At 46.0% G+C, this 13,960-nt stretch overlaps 1 protein-coding gene across 1 annotated transcript; it reads right to left on the bottom strand.

The window, feature by feature from the left end:
• Positions 1-4,793: 4,793 nt before the first annotated feature.
• On the bottom strand, positions 4,794-13,559 carry pex11b (peroxisomal biogenesis factor 11 beta). The gene is made up of 4 exons (XM_075450068.1): positions 13,261-13,559; positions 12,410-12,525; positions 8,432-8,633; positions 4,794-5,854 (listed from the first exon to the last, which is right to left on the bottom strand). Exons 1-4 carry the CDS (start codon positions 13,314-13,316, stop codon positions 5,443-5,445), a joined length of 786 nt encoding a protein of 261 aa, XP_075306183.1. The 5' UTR covers positions 13,317-13,559; the 3' UTR covers positions 4,794-5,442.
• Positions 13,560-13,960: the final 401 nt, after the last annotated feature.

Here is a 13,960-nt window from a genome sequence, read left to right as displayed (position 1 = left end):
CGACATCATTGTAAATGAGGGTCAGACCCTCAATGATTTTTCGAGTTTAAATAAATAAATCAATCAATCAATCAATCAAACTGATCTTATGACCTTTCTTAAAGTTATGTTGATGGAGATTCTCAATAGTCCAGGTCATAGTCCAGGTCATAAGAACTTGAATAAGGACAACTGGACTTCTTCACATGTCGTTAGAGTCAGTATCACCTCTGAATTGTCTACCTGCCTGAAGGTGTGAATGGTTGTGAAACTTAGGCGCCGTTTACACATACCCGGGTATTTTGAAAAACGCATATTTTCTAACCTTCGTTTTCAAAAAAAAAACTAGGTGCACACAGCCCCGTTTTTAAAAAAAACCCCGTCTACATTGATCCGGAGAAATACGCTATCAGGAGCTGTTAAATTACGCCAAGCCTGACGGTGGCAATGTTAGAACAATGAGAATTCCACACAAGCCAATCAGAAGCCTAATAGAGAACCGCTGACAGGCAACTTTCTTCACAACATCAACAGAAGCGCGCATGTGAGTACTCTCACCCTGGATGTGCGGGCGTAGCAGTTCTGCTAGGGAAAGGAGTGAAAATCGTGACATCCTGAAATTTTCCCTCCATTCCTCCGGGACAACAAAGCCATTTTCAAAATTTTCCCACCATAAAGCAGTCCGTCCGGGTCTAATCCAGAATCGCCGTCGCTGGCGGTGGTATGGCCGGGCTCTGTCTGCCAACAGAAGCTCCGCAATTGTTGCCCTCCGCGCCGTAATGCGCCTTTGTTGTTCAATACTTTGTAGGAGTGTAATTTTCAAAATCACACAAGCGAGTATAGCTCTCAACAAAATAAATGCTGCTAGTACCTCCATGCTTGCCAGATAAACAATGAATGGCGTTATCCTGCCACTATGGTGGATAGGGGCGGGGCTCTGTACTATGACGACAACTCCGCATTCCATTCTGAAAACTCCGTTTTCGTCTTTCAACCAGTTTACACACAAACGCTAAACGGAGTTTTTAAAAAATCTCCACTTTTGCCGGAGTTTTTTTTTAGCTTCGTTTTCGGAGGAAAAAACTCCGTTTGTGTGTAAACGAAAGGCACAAACGAAGGGAAAGGTCTTCGTTTTTCAAAATACCCGGGTATGTGTAAACGGCACCTTAGTGCCTGGGGAGGAGAGACAGTCAGTGGGGTCACATGGCTCTGAAAGGATCAGATTATTGGCTAAATTACAATCAGACTGAGTTATTAAGTGCATGTAGACACCTTAATCTGACTAAGAATTGGATCGGATCGGATTCAGACCCCGAGATAAGTGGGTTGAAAGTCACTCTAAACCTGCTTGTAGACGCTGAAGCACGTGGTGAATCAGACTTTGCGTTCTGCGCATGCTCCAGATGTTTTCCCGGGGTCGTGACCCGGAAGTCAAAGGAGACGATATTCCTGTTGTTGTCGCCGTCAGAAAGAAAGAAACAACGCGATGGAGAATGCTCCGTTGGGCATCGAGTTTGTGCAACAAGCAGCTCATCACAGACCAAATGTAGAGGGACGTAGCTTCATCTGGCTCTGCGTTCTCCATCTTTCTCCAATGCCTGAGTCTGATTCGATTCATTCACCGCCATATATCCAAGGAGAATTACCCTTGCTCAACTCATTCTTATTGTAATTTAGCCAATTATCCGATCCTTTCAGTGTCAGGATCTGGGTTTTTGGTTATATTTTGGTACTTAGTTATTGGTATTTTTATTCCGTGCTCTTGGTGTTTTCTTTGTTTAGATTCAGTCTTTGTTTCACCTTAGTTCTGTTTCTCAGTATTCAGTTCTGTTTTATTTCTCCTTGTGTATTCCCTTAGTGTGCTCTCTGTCGCCCCCCTGTGTTCTGCCCTCTGCTCTCATTCACTCACCTGCAACCCGTTACTAATCAGCCACCAGTTCCTGCTCCAGTAATCCCCTCCCCAGTATATATGCCTTTCTAGTTGCACCACTCCTCGCCGGATCCTCGTCTTATACCCGTCTACACTTTGGTTCCCTGATCTGAAATTCTAGTCTCCCTTCCTCGCCTTTATGTTCTCACTCCTGTCCCTGGTCCCTGGTTTTTCCTCGTCAGTCCTCTGCAAGTATTTAAGTCTGTTTTGATATTTTTGTGTCCAGTTTATTTTTTTATTTTTTTTATAACTCCAGCTTTGCTGCGCCTTTTGTTTATATTTTTTTGAAAGAATAAATCCTTTAACTTTAATTTGTCCTCCCTTAACACATCATGACATTCAGTGTCATGTGACCCCACTGAATGCTGCGTATAAGATGCTGGGAAGGTGACACCCGAGACCACCTCCTCTGTTCAAAGATGTTTTTCCGAGTTTTAAGAATGTGGACACAGCTCTTGCTGTGGATAGCTCGTAAAAGCAGCTCTGGTACCCCATTATCCCTCAGCACACAGAATCCTTCGGGGAACACGGTTGTAAGCCTTTTCCAAGTCTATGAAATACATATAGACTGGATGGTTAAACTCCCATGATCCTGTCAGTAACACTGCAAGGGGAAAGATCTGGTCCACTGTCCCACGACCTGGGCAAAAACCCCACTTCTCCTCCGAAACTGAGGTTCAACAATCAGCTAGAGCCTCCTCTCCAACACCATGGAGTAAGCTTTAGCGTGGAGGCTGTCGCGTGATTCCTCTGTAGTTGAAACACACTCTCTGATCCCCTTTCTTAAAACTGGGAACCACCACCCCAGTCTGTCACTCCACAGGCATTGACCCAGGCCTCCATGTGATATTGAAGAGGCATGTCAGCAAAGACAGGCCTACCTTTTTTGTGGAATTGTCTTGTTTAAGCCTAAATACATACAAAAAAAGCAATAAATATATATTCTTAATATTTATATGCAACAGCCCACATAAGGGCCAGCTTGCTTCAATATTACAGGTGCAAGTTTTATAGGCAGGTGCTTCTCTTTCAGCCAACCAGAGGCAATGATTTGGCCAATGCTTTCCCACTGTTGCTGACCAAAATCATGATGTAGGTAAGGCACCTTAAAGTCATTTCCCAATGTACACTGCTCATAAAAATCCTGCCAAAACTCAGAGAGCACATCCCTCAAAACTCCCTCAACATCAACAGCCTTTTCCAACCTTCCATCAGGCAGCATCACTTGGATGGAAATGTCACGCTACATGACACTTTCATCCCAAAAATGAAGAATGAGTTCTTTAAGCATCTGGCAACGGAGAAGAACAAGAATTCTCTTCATTCTTTACCTCTGAACAGCAGGTTCCTGTGGGACATTAAGGAGTGGAGGAGAAGACACAGGGCCAGATAATTGTGGAGACAGTGGTAGGGTATCATCTAGACTGAAACTGTCCACTCCAGATATGTCCCCTGGGAAGCTGTAACAGCGCCACTATTCCACGCTAATGGCAGCATCAAGCTCTTACACACGGGACAAATGTCAACAGCAGAGATCATATTTCTCCAGTTTTAGCTTCTCTTCATTGGCTCCCTGTTAAATTCAGAATAGAATTTAAGATTCTTCTCCTTACATATAAAGCTCTTAATGACCGAGCTCCATCATATCTTAAAGATCTCATTGTAAGATATTTTCCTAACAGAGCACTTCGTTCCCAAACTGCAGGTTTACTTGAGGTTCCCAGAGTTTCTAAAAGTAGAATGGGAGGCAGAGCCTTCAGTTATCAGGGCCCTCTCTGTGGAACCAGCTGCCAGTAAATGTCCGGGAAGCAGACACCCTTTCCACTTTTAAGACCAGGCTTAAAACTTTCCTTTTTGATAAAGCTTATAGTTAGGGATGGCTCAGGTGATCCTGAAACATCCCATAGTTAAGCTGCTATAGGCCCAGACTGCTGGGGGGCCTCATCTGACACACCTTTCCTCACTTTACTCTCTTTATGTATATGCGATATTATTGTGGTCATTAACTCGTGTTTCCCTGTTCCAACAGATATCCTTTGAATGGTGTTACAGTGCCGTGCCGTTGTATTTGGCGCTGTATAAATAAAAATGAATTGAATTGAACAGTAGCGTAAACCAAGAAAAGAACAGCACTGGCTGAGTTTGACAGAATACTGCTGGTTCCCACATATATGACATCTGGGACTTGTTGCTTCAGACTCAGTCAGGCATGTGGTTAGAGGGACTGGAGCAGTGCGGATCCAAATACACCCGTAACTGTTCAGCTGCTGTTCTCTGGCTGCCAATCCCTGTTCCTGTCCTTTTTTTGGGTAGTAAGTAAAAATGCAGAAAAGGCAGTTTTGTCTGTTCATACAGTTCTCCAGCAGTAGTCTGGTCATCTAATGAATGCTGTTGAAAATCTGTTAAATCCACCACAGAATCTGTGATGCTACCTTCTGCATTTTTTGGACCGGGTAAAGTCCCCTACCAACTGTCCTTTGACACAGTTTTTTCTTGTTACTCCACCTTTCTTGGTTCTTACTTTCCATCGCCAAAAAAAAAAATTCAGCCAACCTATCTCAACTTCTCTCGCACTCTTCTGTGGATTCCTAGGGGTTTCCTTCTCTGACATTCGCAGCCAACAAGATTACCTCCCTTCCGTCAATATCCAAGACTTGCCAGGCAGTCACCATATGATGGCAGACACCCTTTGAGCTGCTCGTCTGTCATGAGCAGTATGACTTAAAAAGCTGTGGCAAACGGTGAATACTTGGGGGGGTCACTGCTGTGACATGAGCTCCGAAACATCTCCAGCACGTCGTCCAGTGCATATCGTGCCAATTAACTGCAGACTTCTAATCGTAATTGCACTGTATCGACACCAGCTGTAAATATATAATCATCGTTAGAATTATTTAAAGATTTATTTCAACAGGAACAAGCATCATTATGATCAAAGGTCTCTTTGCCAAGACAGCAGGAGTTATACAGACCAAAGATAATGGATTACAAAAAGGTTGCATCTATGAAAAGAGAAATTAGGGGGTCCTCATAAATCATAAAGCCACAAAATAAATAGCACAAAAAATGACAAATAAATGCAAAGACAAAATCTTCAGTACATGAATTAATATCACCCACAAAAGACAAATATGTCAAAATATAAATTCTGTCTGAAAACACAATTTTAGGGCCATGGTGTCCACAATGTTGTGGCTCAATGCAAATATTTAAAAAAAAAAAACAGTTTAGTAATCATAAAACCCAGAGATGGAAGCAACAGCTTGAATTTTCTTTTCTTTCTAAATCAATTTCCTGTCTCTTCATCATAAATGTAGTTTATTTGAAAATACAAACTCAGTGAGTGTAAAGTACGACACTGAAGAAAACAAACAAACAGTAGTTTGAATAAATGTCCAGTTGAGTTGCAGGTTGTGGGGTGGTACCACCATACCACCCCACAACATGCAACCTTCTGCCATCACAAAACCTTCACTGTGGACAAAGCAATCAGACCCCAATAACAGGTGGATCCCAGCTCAGTGGAAATGGGTTCATGGTTTGAGTTTGAGCCAAGGGTGGACAATAGCGAGGATGGAGAGGACAGAAGAGACGAGGCCACAGGTCCCAACAAAGCCCGGCCCCGTGGGGTAAATCCCCAGCCTGTCCAGGGGGATGAAAATATCGCAGCTGTTCTTTAGCAGGTCCAACAGGAGTGGTGGGTTGGCGTAAAGGACAGTCCCCACCTGACGGAGTCTGCACAGCCACGATGACATGACGGGAAATGCTACAGTGGTTTGGGTGGCGGGTGAAGAGGGGGAGGGAAGGTGGTCAGCTGGGAGGATGCTGCTGGAACCAGGTGAGTTCGGGGATTTGGTTCTTCTGTAACGCGTCTCACAGTCCATGAGGAGGGAGAGCTCATACACATCTCGAGTCAGATTGAGGATGAGAGCAAATAGATAGTACCTGTAGAGTTAAACCACAGTGCGTTATTTATGTTGAAAAATCCTGATTAAGAGCTTTAAACTGGGTCACTATGAACCACAGATACAATTCAATTCAATTCATTTTTATTTATATAGCGCCAAATACAACAAATGTCATCTCAAGGCACTTAGATAGTAAGTCCAATTCAATCCAATTGGAATTCAATTAATTAATAATAATCATAATTCATAAAATAATCCAATTCGTTCATATAGAGCCAATTCAAAAACAATTTCCTAGCTAAGAAATGGTTAAGTTGACTACATCATTACACATGGACAAATCAGCATCTAAAGTGCAAATATGAGTAATGACTTGTGGAGGACGTGTGTGGGTGACTACCAGCACTTCTTCAACCCTGTGAGAACCTATGACAGCAGAAGAACCAGCTCAGAATGACTACATGTACACAGAGGAGGGACACATTCAAGGCAAAGACCTGCACATGCAACGAGACCTTCAGAACACTGATGAAGCTCAGCTGGAGCTGATTTGTATCAAGGCGGCGAGAGGAAAATATATCTGACTTTGAACAGCAGGAGCTTTCTGTCTCACAAACAGCTCAGCTGTGGAATTAAGCTGTTTTCATACATTAACACTGAAGAATGCCAGGAGACTTAGATCCTGATCCAGATCCACGGCTGCTCCCTTACACATGCACAAGAGATGAAGCCCGAGCTGAGCCAATGAGCAGAGCATGTTTCAATAGTTTGGTTCCGAACATCCCTCAGTCCGACCCTAACCCTCTACACTGTGTGACCCTAACCCTCTACACTGTGTGACCCTAACCCTCTACACTGTGTGACCCTAACCCTCTACACGCTGTGACCCTAACACTCTACACGCTGTGACCCTAACCCTCTACACTGTGTGACCCTAACCCTCTACACTGTGTGACCCTAACCCTCTACACGCTGTGACCCTAACACTCTACACGCTGTGACCCTAACCCTCTACACTGTGTGACCCTAACCCTCTACACGCTGTGACCCTAACCCTCTACACTGTGTGACCCTAACCCTCTACACGCTGTGACCCTAACCCTCTACACTGTGTGACCCTAACCCTCTACACTGTGTGACCCTAACCCTCTACACTGTGTGACCCTAACCCTCTACACGCTGTGACCCTAACACTCTACACGCTGTGACCCTAACCCTCTACACTGTGTGACCCTAACCCTCTACACGCTGTGACCCTAACCCTCTACACTGTGTGACCCTAACCCTCTACACGCTGTGACCCTAACCCTCTACACTGTGTGACCCTAACCCTCTACACTGTGTGACCCTAACCCTCTACACTGTGTGACCCTAACCCTCTACACTGTGTGACCCTAACACTCTACACGCTGTGACCCTAACCCTCTACACGCTGTGACCCTAACACTCTACACGCTGTGACCCTAACCCTCTACACGCTGTGACCCTAACCCTCTACACGCTGTGACCCTAACCCTCTACACTGTGTGACCCTAACCCTCTACACGCTGTGACCCTAACCCTCTACACGCTGTGACCCTAACCCTCTACACGCTGTGACCCTAACCCTCTACACTGTGTGACCCTAACCCTCTACACTGTGTGACCCTAACCCTCTACACGCTGTGACCCTAACCCTCTACACGCTGTGACCCTAACCCTCTACACGCTGTGACCCTAACCCTCTACACTGTGTGACCCTAACCCTCTACACTGTGTGACCCTAACCCTCTACACTGTGTGACCCTAACCCTCTACACTGTGTGACCCTAACACTCTACACGCTGTGACCCTAACCCTCTACACGCTGTGACCCTAACACTCTACACGCTGTGACCCTAACCCTCTACACGCTGTGACCCTAACACTCTACACGCTGTGACCCTAACCCTCTACACGCTGTGACCCTAACACTCTACACGCTGTGACCCTAACCCTCTACACGCTGTGACCCTAACACTCTACACGCTGTGACCCTAACACTCTACACGCTGTGACCCTAACCCTCTACACGCTGTGACCCTAACCCTCTACACTGTGTGACCCTAACACTCTACACGCTGTGACCCTAACCCTCTACACGCTGTGACCCTAACCCTCTACACTGTGTGACCCTAACCCTCTACACTGTGTGACCCTAACCCTCTACACTGTGTGACCCTAACCCTCTACACTGTGTGACCCTAACCCTCTACACTGTGTGACCCTAACCCTCTACACTGTGTGACCCTAACCTGTGTAAATGATCACAAAGCTGAGCTGCAACTATTTTTTCAAGAACTTTAGACATAAAAGGGAGATTGGATATAGGTCTATAATGAGCCAACACTTCTGAATCAAGAGTAGGTTTTTTAAGTAAAGGTTTAATTACAGCAACCTTAAAAGTCTGAGGTACATATCCTGTCAACAAAGATCAATCAGACCCAATCAGATCAATAGTCAGAACATTACAGTGCAAGTAAACGTCATAGCCAATGTTATACACCTTTGATTTCATTCTGATCCCACAGTTAGACTGAGAAGCATCTGCGGCACCACGGTACAGAACACATCCCTAAAACACAGATTCACTCACTTGAAAGATCTCTGACTCCATTTTTGTTGATCCAGTTGGAGGAGGAGCCCTGCTTTTCCTGCCCACACCACATTGTCACAGGCAAAGTACATGGCTCTGTTCAGGTGAGCGATGGTCAGACAGAGCCTCAGCACGCCATCAGAGAGGTGGATCGCCCTCTTGGCAGCCTCCAGGGCCTCCACAGAGTTCCCCAGACGGAGCACTGTGGAATGGAAGTATGGAATGTCAGGAGGGCCACACAAAGGCAATATTATTTTTATTTTTATTTTTTTTAAGTATTTTTTGGGGCTTTTTACGCCTTTAATGATAGGACAGTTGGAGAGAGACAGGAAGCAGGGGGCAGAGAGAGGGGAAAGACATGCAGCACAGGGCCGCTCGGTGCGGGAGTCGAACCGGGGCCAGCGGCAGCGAGGACTGTAGCCTCTGCACATGGGGCGGCTGCTTAACCCACTACACCACCGACCGCCCCCAAAGGCAATATTTTGAAAATGAAAAAAACAACAACATTTTAATCCTTCAAAAAATGAATGTAGAACGTGTTTTTACACATTTGGTATATTTGAATTTGTTGTATTTTTCCTTTACCACACTGTTGTTGCCCTTCTTTGCTCTGCAGGTGCTCCCCGTCTGCCTCCAGCTCCACAGACAAACCCCATCCCACAGTTTCCCTGACTCATGGATCTTAACCCTAACCTCCTCTGCCACCCCTCCAGCCCGTCAGGTAAAGAGCAGCTGGAGAGACTGAACCACAACAAGGCCCCAGCTCCAGATGGTGTCGGCCCCAGGGACCAGGTTACCTTTGCAGAACAGCTATTTGGGATTCTACAGCCGCCTTTCAACCCTAGCCTGAGTCAGGAGAAGGAAGACATCCTGCCCTGCTGGGCAGCTGTAGATCAGGACAAAAAGCAGTCGCCTGCCAATCAGTCCGTGCTTTGACTCCTGGCTTCTGCGGGCCACATGTGGAAGGGTCCCTGGGCGAGACACTGAACCCCACGCTGCCTACCGATGTGCTCATCAGTGTGTGGATGTGGGTGAATGAGTAGAAGAAAGTGTGAAGCCACTATGGACTAAGATGTGCTGTGTGAGTGCGAGTGAATGTGGCATGTAGTGTGAAAGAGCTTTGAATGGTCAGACTAGAAAAGGACTATTCAAGTACAGTCCATTTACCATTTATTTGTTTCTGTACCTAAAAGATCTAATGCGTCGGCCCTCAGGGACCACAGACCAGTTGGCCCAACATTCCACATCATAACAGTTCTGCAGAGACTGCTGCTGTTTGCTCATCATCCCGGGGTTAGTGTTGAAGATCCATCATCAACCTGCTACAACAAGCCCACAATCATCTGGACAAAGCAGGCAGCATGTTTAGGCTCACGTTATTTGATTTCTCCAGCACTTTAAATACAATTCAGCCGGTAAAGTTATACCAGAAGCTGTTGTACTACAGCTGTTGTACATCTTCTGGAACTCTGCAGCATCTGTTCTGCAGCAGCATCAGAGGCAGTGATTCAAAGAAACTGAACAAACTGATAAAGAAAGCGGCTCCGTGCTGGGGACTGCTCTGGAGCTGATAAAGAAAGCGGCTCCGTGCTGGGGACTGCTCTGGTACTGATAAAGAAAGCGGCTCCGTGCTGGGGACTGCTCTGGAGCTGATAAAGAAAGCGGCTCCGTGCTGGGGACTGCTCTGGAGCTGATAAAGGAAGCGGCTCCGTGCTGGGGACTGCTCTGGAGCTGATAAAGAAAGCGGCTCCGTGCTGGGGACTGCTCTGGAGCTGATAAAGAAAGCGGCTCCGTGCTGGGGACTGCTCTGGAGCTGATAAAGAAAGCGGCTCCGTGCTGGGGACTGCTCTGGAGCTGATAAAGAAAGCGGCTCCGTGCTGGGGACTGCTCTGGAGCTGATAAAGAAAGCGGCTCCGTGCTGGGGACTGCTCTGGAGCTGATAAAGAAAGCGGCTCCGTGCTGGGGACTGCTCTGGAGCTGATAAAGAAAGCGGCTCCGTGCTGGGGACTGCTCTGGAGCTGATAAAGAAAGCGGCTCCGTGCTGGGGACTGCTCTGGAGCTGATAAAGAAAGCGGCTCCGTGCTGGGGACTGCTCTAGAGCTGATAAAGAAAGCGGCTCTGTGCTGGGGACTGCTCTGGAGCTGATAAAGAAAGCGGCTCCGTGCTGGGGACTGCTCTGGAGCTGATAAAGAAAGCGGCTCCGTGCTGGGGACTGCTCTGGAGCTGATAAAGAAAGCGGCTCCGTGCTGGGGACTGCTCTGGAGCTGATAAAGAAAGCGGCTCCGTGCTGGGGACTGCTCTGGAGCTGATAAAGGAAGCGGCTCCGTGCTGGGGACTGCTCTGGTACTGATAAAGAAAGCGGCTCCATGCTGGGGACTGCTCTGGAGCTGATAAAGGAAGCGGCTCCGTGCTGGGGACTGCTCTGGTACTGATAAAGAAAGCGGCTCCGTGCTGGGGACTGCTCTGGAGCTGATAAAGGAAGCGGCTCCGTGCTGGGGACTGCTCTGGAGCTGATAAAGAAAGCGGCTCCGTGCTGGGGACTGCTCTGGAGCTGATAAAGGAAGCGGCTCCGTGCTGGGGACTGCTCTGGAGCTGATAAAGAAAGCGGCTCCGTGCTGGGGACTGCTCTGGAGCTGATAAAGAAAGCGGCTCCGTGCTGGGGACTGCTCTGGAGCTGATAAAGGAAGCGGCTCCGTGCTGGGGACTGCTCTAGAGCTGATAAAGGAAGCGGCTCCGTGCTGGGGACTGCTCTGGAGCTGATAAAGAAAGCGGCTCCGTGCTGGGGACTGCTCTGGAGCTGATAAAGAAAGCGGCTCCGTGCTGGGGACTGCTCTGGTACTGATAAAGGAAGCGGCTCCGTGCTGGGGACTGCTCTGGAGCTGATAAAGAAAGCGGCTCCGTGCTGGGGACTGCTCTGGAGCTGATAAAGAAAGCGGCTCCGTGCTGGGGACTGCTCTGGTACTGATAAAGGAAGCGGCTCCGTGCTGGGGACTGCTCTGGAGCTGATAAAGAAAGCGGCTCCGTGCTGGGGACTGCTCTGGAGCCGATTTTAAACTGAAGAATGCTGAACAATCTGATGGACAGAGGAACAACATTGCCCATCCTACATGAAACAATGAAGTGTGATCAGTACAAGGCTACACTGTAACAGGGGGGGCTCATCCCTGTCAGCAGCTATAATAATGCGTAATAAAAGCTTGTACTAACTGTTAAAAAAAAAAAAAACTGGCATAAATAAAGTAGTTTTTCATTTAATTTCCCTTCATGCCATTCTGATTGTCATTAAGCCTCTCTCAGCGGGTATCCCTGGCCTGGTGTCATGGTGCTGCTTGGCTCTTCTTTCCTGTCCCCAGTCAGTGGAGGCAGATGGCCATCCTTCCTGGTTCTGGTTCTGGTGGAGGTTTCTTAGTTTCTGTTCTAAACGGAGTTTTTTTATTTCTACTGTTGCCTCGTTTTGATGCAATCTGCTGGTTTCTATTGCCTGGCAACTTTTTTCTCTTTTTGTATGAATTTGACCAATTTGGATTGTAATGATTTTTTTTTTATTGGACTGCATCTTTAAAGTGACTTGGAATAACGTTTGTTGTGATTTGGCGCTATATATAAAATTTTAAATACAATATACAATTCTATACAGTCCATGTTAAGTGTGACACAGACAGCAGTGTTGGGGAATATCTGGGCACGGGACACTCAGCAAGATGTTTTATATGGACATGGAAAGCCTGGCTTCACACCCAATGGAGGCAGATCCTGTTTCTCAAGATGAGAAAGGCTAAATCAAATGAGAACTACCCGAAATGACTTAATTAAACTATACTCATTTCATAATTTACCACATTTATTTCTTCTTCTCTCCAAATACTTCCACATTAAGTCTTTCATCAATTCCTTTTCTACATTTTTTACAGATGTGTCCGATATTTTCTTGTGCAGCGTTTCACAGGGGAAAAAGGCTTAAAAGGCTGTTTCACTTACGTTTCCTTGTCAGGCTCATGTGAGTTTCCAGGTCACTGACTGTTCTCTGGAGTTCAGTCGCCATTTTGCTCCTGTTCAAAGTGTAGCCCAACACCATGCAGGTGTACTGCGCCGTCCTGTGAAAGCACAGTTAACAGCTGAGCAAAGACGTTTCATGGAAGAGGAAACAGGATTTGATTTGGTGAAAACATGCCTTGAATCCACCCAAACTAATACAAAAATTAAAGTAGTAGTCAATTCAAAGCAAGCCAGAGATGTGACTGGGGTCAAATGTAAATTGTGACTTTTTAAACTTCACATGGCTGCACAAACAAAATGAGCATGTAGAAAACATTTGACTTCCTGACGAAGCAGCCACAGATGCACATCTGCTGCACAGCTGGAAGTCAGCTAACAGTGTCACAGGAACACATTAGCCCGGTCTGTCGCAGCGCTGGGCACATAGTAATGTGTAAATAAGCCCAAATGAGTACATTTGGTTGACATATTCAAGTCAAATAGTTTGACTTCCACTTTCAAATATTTCAATTAAAATGTTGTTTTTTCTGAAAAAAAAGCCCTTTATGTTATCCATCAATTCTTTTATGTTCACTTTACTCTGCTCAGGATAATTAGACATTTGTTGTACTACTAATAGCTAATTCTGTACTTGTACATTATTCTGATGTTTTTTGTCCAGAAGTATGAAAGCTGGCATGTTGTAGGAGCTGGCCAGCTGGCCGTAGATGATTGTGTTCCAGTTCAAAACAAACCCATGTTAAGTTAGTTGTTCAGCTATTTGTTCTGAGTGGGATGATCTGAGAGAACTCACCTTTCGAACAGACTGGGAGACTTTAAACTTTTAACATTACCTCAGAACTCTCTCCTTGGCCTGACTCTGGGCGTTGAACCGAACCCAGGAGTCCATTCTGGCTCGCAGCTCTTGGCCTGTAACCCTCCGCGGTAGTAAGTAGTTTTCTGTCTTTATAAACAGCGGCTTGATTTCTTTATTTTCCCTTTTCAGGAGGTTTGAATTGTACTTGCTACAAAGCCTTAATCCATCAACCTCGCTGTATTTATGAGCGAATCCTGCCCGTTTGTGTAGTAGTTGTTTTCTTCTTTTTCTTCTTCTTTCTCCCTCCTCCTCCTCCTCTTCTTCTTCTTCTTCTTCTTCTACTTCTTCCTCCTCCTTTTACAGGCGGTCAGAGCATTACCGCCACCGCCTAGATTGGAGTGTATCTGAATAGCTTCTGTCAAACTGCACTATTTCCTCTATGAATCCCTGTTCTCTTCAAAAATCTGAAAAAATAACTATTAGCTACAACGTCTAAACTTCTTTGCAGTATTTTCATGTTGTCATGCTTACTGTTCTTTGCAGTTTCACTCCAAGTCTATACTGCCTTTCTTGCTGATATCTGGGATATTAACAAAAATATGTGGACTTTGATGTCCTCATGTTCAACGTTTGCACCCACCTGTAGCATATTTCTTTTTTTCTTTTTTTTATATTTTTTTGGGGCTTTTCATGCCTTTAATGATAGGACAGTTGGAGAGAGACAGGAAGCAGGGGGC

Source organism: Odontesthes bonariensis, chromosome 18 (genome assembly GCF_027942865.1).
Source record: "Odontesthes bonariensis isolate fOdoBon6 chromosome 18, fOdoBon6.hap1, whole genome shotgun sequence".
Taxonomy (NCBI): Eukaryota; Metazoa; Chordata; class Actinopteri; order Atheriniformes; family Atherinopsidae; genus Odontesthes; species Odontesthes bonariensis.
This window is presented reverse-complemented; position numbering and strand designations above follow the sequence as displayed.

Excerpts from the sequence above, each read along its gene's own strand:
- pex11b (XM_075450068.1), bottom strand. The coding sequence starts at position 13,316 with ATGGACTCCTGGGTTCGGTTCAACGCCCAGAGTCAGGCCAAGGAGAGA. Across the intron at positions 8,634-12,409 it reads CATGAGCCTGACAAGGAAAC|TGCTCCGTCTGGGGAACTCT; the intron begins GTAAGTGAAACA and ends TCCATTCCACAG. Across the intron at positions 5,855-8,431 it reads TGGAGTCAGAGATCTTTCAA|GTACTATCTATTTGCTCTCA; the intron begins GTGAGTGAATCT and ends TTAACTCTACAG.